At 44.3% G+C, this 8,198-nt stretch overlaps 1 protein-coding gene across 2 annotated transcripts in view; it reads left to right on the top strand.

Annotated features, from left to right (window-relative positions):
* Nucleotides 1-3,481: 3,481 nt before the first annotated feature.
* Nucleotides 3,482-8,198, top strand: part of RAB2A (RAB2A, member RAS oncogene family) — a gene marked incomplete at both ends in the record, with an annotated part of 95,471 nt that continues 90,754 nt past the window's right edge. For both annotated transcript variants that reach the window (XM_080694658.1, XM_080694657.1), the window contains one exon: nucleotides 3,482-3,527. In XM_080694658.1, coding sequence (XP_080550784.1) covers nucleotides 3,482-3,527 — 46 coding nt within the window. The remainder of the gene's footprint in view (nucleotides 3,528-8,198) is intronic.

The raw sequence follows: 8,198 nt of genomic DNA, 5'->3' as shown, positions 1-8,198 counted from the left end.
ATTACAAGCGTGCACCACCACGCCCAGCTCTAAAGGTGGCTTTGGATAGATATAAAATTATAGAACTCCAGACTTGGAATAGTTCATTTAAGTAACTAACTCCTGCCTTTTATAGATGAGTACTCTGAAGCACTGAGAGGCCAAATGATTCATCACAGTCTTCCAACCTGTTAGTGGTAGGGCTAACACCAGAAGCCAGATTTCCTAAGTTCTTTTCTTTACACTGAGTTGTTTTATCTATTTTTATGACTTTTGTTACATACTATATAGTTAGCTTTTTGTCACTGTGATGAATACCTGAGAAAATGTGAAGGAGAAAAAGATTTATTTTGGCTCATGATTTCAGACTAGGGACTGCCGGTTCCATTGCTCTGGGCCTGAGGGGAAGCAGTAAACAATGGCAGAAGTTGTGGTGGAACAGAACTGGGAATCTGTCAAGGCAGCTGGGAATCTGAGAGACAGGACCAGGGACAAGATATAATAGCCAATGGCACACCCCCAGTGACCTGCTTCCTCCAACCATTCCCTCCTTCCTAGGGTCTCCACCACCTCCAAGCAGTCTCTTCAGGCATAGAAATTATGGATTAGTCTACTGACAATATCAAAGCCAGCATGATTCAGATCCAATCACTCCCCAAAGCCCTACCTCTGAACACTGCTGCACTGGGGACTCAGCCTTCAACACCAGAATCGTTGGGGGACACATCATATCCAACCAGAACACATACCCAATTCTTACCTTCTTTGCCTTCACAATTTCCTTTAAAGTTCTATATGTATTTTAACATGGCATATCCAAGGCCCCCCACACCCTGAAACAAGAGATTTATCCAGCTAGACATCTCCTCTAACAGTAAGGGAATGCTCCTGATTCCTAAGAATGCTAGGGTTCTGTTTAACAACTACGGAGTCATCCTGTTGAGGCTATGATGGTAAAGGCCACACCCCTAAAAGTAAGGGCTTGAGTATTTAATCCGCCACCTGGGAAAAGACTTAGGTGCATGTAGAAAGGAGAAAACAATCTTTGAAACCTGGAGGCTTTGGGTAGAGACCTCAACTCTCCCAAAATAAAGACCAATGACTGCAATTCAGGGTAACTCTTCATATTAAATTTTTGTGTCCTGTTGGACTACTTGGGAGTCAGAGTCAGGAGTTTGAATCCAGCCTGGCTAACTTAGCAAGACCCTGTCATTAAGAAAATAATACATATATACATGTGTGTTTGTATATGTGTGTGTGTGTGTGTGTGTGTGTGTTTGTGTGTGTAAGCCAGAAGTGTTCTACTCTGAGCTCCATGCCAGTCCTTTATCTTGAAACAGGATCTTGCTACATTAGTTGCTAATGCTGACCTTAAATTTGTGATCCTTCTATCTCAGCCTCCCAACTACCAGGAAAACAGGTGTGCGCACACCCAATATATATATTTTATTTTCATAATATTAATATGTATTTATTTGTTTATGACTACATGTATTTTTTAAGGCCTGAGCATGTAGCTCAGCAGTAGAGTACTTGCCTTGCATACTAGAAGGCCTGGAATCAATCCCCAATACAAAAAATGAAAAAAATTACTGTGTCCTGTCACTGAACATTTAGTAAAATTACATCCAAATGTTCCAGAAAAACCTTGTAAGGCCATCCAAAACAGGTAGCAACCAACCCCAGCAAGCCCAGAGTAATGGTTTGAGTACTAGTAATTATGTAATGAGATTACAAAAGAAAGAGGAAAATATTATGCAGTAAGAATCAGGGCCACTAAACTCCAGTCACTTCTCCCCCAGCAATGATTCTCTTCACATTGCCAACAGCAGAGGATATGGATTACTAAATTACCTTCCTTATGAAGCTTTAAACTTCCCAAACGTATCCATAAACTTTGCATATTCCATTTTTCATGGTTAAACTTTGGTTGCTTTCCCCAAACTTCTGTCCTTTTGACAAACTCTTATCCATTTTCCTTGTTGAGTTATCAGTCTCTCTAGGTAACTTTTCCTGATACTTAAAACAACTCTGTTCTCTCCCTTTTCCAAAACCTGTTTCTTTACAAGGTGTGTTTCTAGTTACTATGTCTGGCATTGCAGGAGATAATTTGCATTTAATACATATTAGCAGAATGAATAAAAAAGTCTCCTTTCCTTTTTCCTTTAACAGTATTTTTCAGTAAATAATTCATGAACATGAAAATTTCCAAACTACACCAAAAAAACTTTTTTTTAATTTTTCCTCCCTATTCCTACCTCCTGCCTTAATACTTTTTTTTCTTCAAATTGATTATGCACACACAGGTTTGGTTGGGGTTGGGGGTGGTAGTGGTGATACTGGGGATTGAATCCAGGGGCATTCTGCCTCCAGTCCTTTTTATTTTTTTTATTTTGAAACGGAGTCTCACTAGGTTGCTGGACTGGTCTTGAACCTGAAATCCTGGCTCATGCTCTTAAGTACTGGGATTACAGGTTTGCGCCACCTTGCCCCGCTCAATACAGATATAGATATTTAAGTGTATTCCTGTTACTTTTTACACATGGTAAACAAAAATTTGGCTGAGAATTTAGGTCAGTGGTAGAGTGACTACCATATGCAAAAAGTCCCGGGTTAAAAAAAAACAAAAAAACAGGACGACAAAAAGCATGTATGTTCTTATAAAAGATATAACTTACATAGATGTACACAAATGATGTTCACATATGGTTTATATATAATTGCTACGTTATATCTGACATGTGATATCTAATACTCAATTCAAATATATATTTGCACACAAGATCTGCCTTGTTTTCGCATGAGAGAAGTTCTTAAAGCAGTGTAGTATTCCACGGAAAGGGCAGATCACGCTTTCAAGTCTGTGATCTAGTTTCCAATTTACCAAAAAATACCTTCATCTTTACAGTCAAGGCCCCGTCCCCGCCCTGCTCCCGCACTCCCGCGCTCCCGCCCCGCCTTCCCGCCGCGCGCCCGCCCCTCGCAGCGCGGAAGGCTGCGGCGCCTGCGCGGGCCGGCGGGGCCGAACCCCGCGTCCTCCTCGGCGTCTCCGGGCCGCCGGGGTCGCCCGCAGAGACGCGCCGGAACCATCGGCCACGGCATCGCCGGGCTCCGGGCGGACCAGATTCGCAGGGCGCGGGGCGGGGCCCGGGCGGGGCGGGGCTCCGCGGGCGGGGCACGGCCGGCCTGCAGGGCTCCTCCCCTTTCCTCTGGCGCCTCCGGCGGCTGCAGCACTTCCGGGTCGGCGCGGAGGCGGGGCGGAGGTGCCGCGGCGGCTGTTATTGTTCGGCTGGGCTCGGCCGGGCGCTGTCTCCCTCGGCCCCGCGGGTGTCAGTTTTTCCGGCTCCTTCTCGGCCCCTCACTCCCGGCGGCTGACGACCACGGCGGCGGCGGCGGGCGGGGCCTGGCGTTTCGAGGCTGAGCGGCGCCGGGGTGAGGGGCGCGGAGGAGGAGCAGTCGCAGGAGGAGGAGCCGTGAGCCCTGGCACCGAGCGGCCGCGGCCATGGCGTACGCCTATCTCTTCAAGTACATCATCATCGGCGACACAGGTGAGGGCCCGGGGCGCGGACGGGCGGGGGCCGGCGGCCCTCGAGCCGGGGCTGCGGGGCAAACGGCGCCGGCGGCGGCGCGGGCGCGGACTCCGCCCGGCGCCTCCCTCGGGCCGCGCCGCTCCATTTCCGCAGTGCTGGAGCTGGTGACGTGGGCGCTTCGAGGCCGCGGCCTGGCCGGCCGGGCGGGCGGCGGGGCCGGCCCTGCAGCGAGGCTCGCGCACCGTTTGCCCCACCGGGCCGGAGCGTGTTTGACAGGGGCAGCTCTGCGCAGAGCTGGCCGGGCCCGACGCAGACGGCTGCACCCGGCCCTGGACCTCCCTTCTGGGGTCCCTTGGCGACTCGAGAAAGAGAAGGTAGAGGAGAGCAGAGGTGATAGGATGAGGTCTTGATTGTCCTGACCAGTCCCACCTTCTCGGACCCGCACTCCTCATCCACGGCCTGAGCACGGCGCGCTCTGGTGTGAGACAGCCAACTGAAAAGGAGAGAAGAAGCCCATATAAAAATTATTTTCAGAATCCTCAACTCCTAAGTTAGAATAAGTCACATCACATGACTTGGCGACTAGGTAATCCCTTTCGGGGTCATTAAAGCACGAAAGAGTTCTGTCGACTTGCCACGTGTAAACTGGCAAAACTGATTTGGTAGTAATGCAAGGCCGTTTCAGTGCCCTAAGTGTGTGCGTGCTGGGGGCGCTGATTTTTCAGTTGTGTCAAGTCTTGGGTTACAACTGATTTTCAGGTGAACTCGTGTCCATTTGAAATAGAAAAAAGATTCAGTTATTTTCTGTTAAAATAACATCCTGGTACATTTCACAGATAATTAAACACACTAATTGTAAAATATTTTAATACCTGTGATTTTGGCATTACTTTGAATCTAATAATAAACGTAAAGCTTGTTCAGGTGTTATAACTATTAATATACTAGAGTCTGATTTCAGTGGTAACTCTTGCATAACTTTGGGCCCTTTGCACAACTTTGGAAATGTAAGCAGCAGCTTGTAATTGCACTAGTGATGTAGCAGGTTGTTTAAGTAGCTATGGAAGCTTGTTGATTGTTTTCCTGCAAGAGTAACTTTCTGTTGTAAATACGGTTTTTCAGCAAGGTTATTTTGGTTTGTGTATATGTGCGTGCGTGTGCGTGCGTGTGTGTAAACGGTGGTTTTCTATGTAAAATCCTGGACAGCAGGGGTGTTTTGCAAATGTTAAATGATAAATTTATAAACTAAAAAATGTGGTGTATTTGGAAGGATCCTTCTAAAATCATTTAAGCTATAACAACGAGATTGGAAAGAGATGTCACATTAAATATAATGAAGTGAGTTTGAGAAATAAAGAGTGACTATAGTTACTTGGTTATCTCAGTAGAAATAATTGCTCAACTTAGATTTTGTAGATTACCTTCTTTCAGCTATATATATATATATATTTTTTTCCTCTCTCTCTGCTGGGGTTCAACCCAGGACTACCTCCATGCTAGACTCTCTCTCACTGAGCCACAGCATTTCAGGTTATTTAAAATTGAAGGTCTACTGTGGAAAAGAAAGTATTGTCAGGAAATAGTGGGGCTTCCTTTTCAAAACAAGTTGGTGTTTCATCCTCTTGATTTTTTTTTTCCCCCAGTACTGGGGATTGAACCCAGAAGCATTCTACTTCCAAACTACACTCTCAGCCCTATTTTTTATTCTTTTTTTTTTTTTTTTTTTTTTTTTTTTTGGTAGTACTGGGGATGGAACCCAGAGGCTTTCTACCTCCGGGCTATGCTCCCAGATCTTTTTTTTAAAAATATATTTTATTTGGAAACAGGGTCTCACTAAGTTGCTGAAAGCTTCACTAAGTAGCTGAGGCTGGCTTTGAACCTGTGCGATCCACCTGTCTCAGCCTCCCAAGCACAGGGATTATAAGCGTGCGCCACCATGCCCAGCTTTATTCTTTATTTTAAAACAGGGTCTCACTAAGTTTTGGAGGGCCTCACTAAGTAGCTGAGGCTGTTCAGGAACCCCTATCCTTCTGTCTCAGACTCCCCAAGTACTGACATTACAAGTGTGCACCACCACACCTGGCTGTGAAATTTGTACCCATCCAAAAACAGCACCTATGCAGTTCAGAGAAAGACAATTTTCTTGGCATTCATGCTATTCTGACCTAGTTCAAGCACTGAATACTTGACACTAGATAGTGTAAAGAAGCGCTTTCTTTCAGCTCTAGTACAGCCAGTATAGTTCACTTGTCAAGTTTAATCTTCTTGAAATATGGATGTTAAGGAGGCAGCTCCTCTGCTCCCTTGTGGCTGCTTTCCTTTTTTTTTTTCTTTTTTTGCGTTTTTGTTTTCAGTTTGACCTTGAGTAAGCTCCATACTTTAGTTTCTATATATGTCTAGCTCTCTTTCCCACTATTTCTCCCCCTTGCTTCTGCTAGTGAGACACAGTTGCTGATTTGGGATGTTTCCCTGGGCCTTATTGTTCCCTCTGCTTTGAGGGCAAAAAGAGGTGCTTTTATATGACTTTATTTTAGGGAGAATCTAGTGAAAAGTAGGCCATATATACATATATACACATACATATATACATGTATATATACACACACATACATACATGTGCATGTATACATGTGTGTATGTATGTTTGTATATATATTTGTATATGTGTGTGTATATGTGTGTGTGTGTGTATATATATATATATATATATATATATATATATGTATAGTGTGTGTGTGGGGGGTACTGGGGATGGAACCCAGGGGCATTCTACTTCTGAGCCATACCCCCAGTACTATTTTTTATTCATTTTGAAATAGGGTCTCACTAAGTTGCAGATGGCCTCACTAAGGCGAACCCAGATCCTCCTGTCTCAGTCTCCCAAATGCTGAGATTACAAGTATGCGCCACCATGCCCTGCTAGGCCTTATATATTTAATGAAATGAGGAGCAAAACAATCCAGTATTTCTGTTAGTATACATTAATTAACTACAGAAAATTTTAGCTCAGTCCTTCCACTTTCTTATTTATGGCCTCATCTAAAATCCTTTGCGACGCCAGGCATGGTGGCGCATGCTTGTAATCCCAGCATTCCGGATGCTGAGACCAGAGCATCGGGGTTCTCGGACAGCCTCAGCTACTTAGTGAGGCCCTTTGTAACTCAGTGAACCCGGTTTCAAGATGAAGAATAAAAAATAGGGCTGGGGGTGCAGCTCGGAGGTAGAATGCCTCTGGGTTCCATTCCAGGTACCGCAAACAAAACAAAACAAAAACACAAAAAAAACAACCTTTGCTTTATTTACTTAATTCAGAATATATCCATAGCTGTAATGTGGTTCCCAAATTATATTAACCCAGTAGTTTGAGGTCTTATTTATTTATTTTGCGGGTCTGGGGATGGAACCCAGGGTCATTTGACCTCTGAGCTACCCCCCTGCCCTACTTTTTATTCTTTATTTTGAAACAAGTTCTCACTAAGTTGCAGAGGGCCTCCAAAGTAGCAGAGGCTGTCCACGAACTGAGATCCTCTGGTCTCAGCCTCCTGAATGCTAGGATTGCAAACGTACGCCACCACTCCCAGCTCATTTTGATTTTTTTTTTAAAGTCAAAATGTGAAAAATATGCAACATGGAATGGAAATCACCAATTTCCTGTTTTTCCCGTTCCCTTTTAAAACATTCTTAGGCCTGTCTTCTCTCAGTAGTATGCTTTATAAAATAAGACTAAATGTAAAAGTGTTTTGATTTCTCAAGAGAAAGGAATTATGTGTATTGCTTCTTTCCAGAGATCCCTCTTTCATAGTAGAGGTTTTTAACACTTTCACATTATCATTATGTTACTGTTGAACTGTTTTCTTACTGTAAGGCCAAATGTTTCTTCAGATGTAGCTGTTTTCATTGGTAACTTCTTGTTTCTGAAAAATTATTTAGGAAGATGTGTCATTTAAGTCAAGTGGAAGGTGGTTTTTAGCAAGCCTGGCCTAATATTAAATGAATATATATCAAGAGAAAATTTAATAAATCTATAATTGTTGGTCCTAAATTTCTGGCATCTGTCTACCATTTTAAACTCATCTCTAACTCTCCCTGTCCCTCAACCAGGCATACAGAGGCACAAACTAGCTGTGTCCTACTATCTGACATGTACCTTCTTACCCCAACTCAAAAAAAAATAAAAGAAAGATTGTGCCAAGCTGACTGTGGTACAAGATTGTAATCCCAGTATTTGGGAGACTGAGACAGGAGGATGGCAGGTTCACAGCCAGCTTCAGCAACTTAATAAGACCCTCTGCAACTTAGTGAGACCCTGTTTCAAAATAAAAATAAAATAGAGCTGGGGGTGTAGCTGAGAGGTTAGAATGCCTGATACCACATAAAAAAAAGAAAAAGAGCCGGCAGGTGCTTGCTTGTAATCCCAATACTTGGGAGGCTGAGACAGGAGGATTGTGCAGGTTCGAAGCCAGCCTCAGCTACTTAGTGAGCCTCTCAGCAACTTAGACCCTGTTTTCAAATAAAATATAAAATAGGTCTGAGAGTATAGCCTGGAGGTAGAAAGCCTCTGGGTTCCATCACCAGCATGAGAGAGAGAGAGAGAGAGAGAGAGAGAGAGAGAGAGAGAGAGAAGGGAGAAGGAGGGAGGGGGGAGAGAGGAGGAGGGGGGAGAGAAAACCTGTCTTCTGGTCAGTTCCT

This window comes from Muscardinus avellanarius (genome assembly GCF_963383645.1).
Source record: "Muscardinus avellanarius genome assembly, chromosome: 4".
Taxonomy (NCBI): Eukaryota; Metazoa; Chordata; class Mammalia; order Rodentia; family Gliridae; genus Muscardinus; species Muscardinus avellanarius.
Note: the sequence above shows the minus strand (reverse complement) of the source record. Positions and strands in the feature narration are given on the sequence as shown.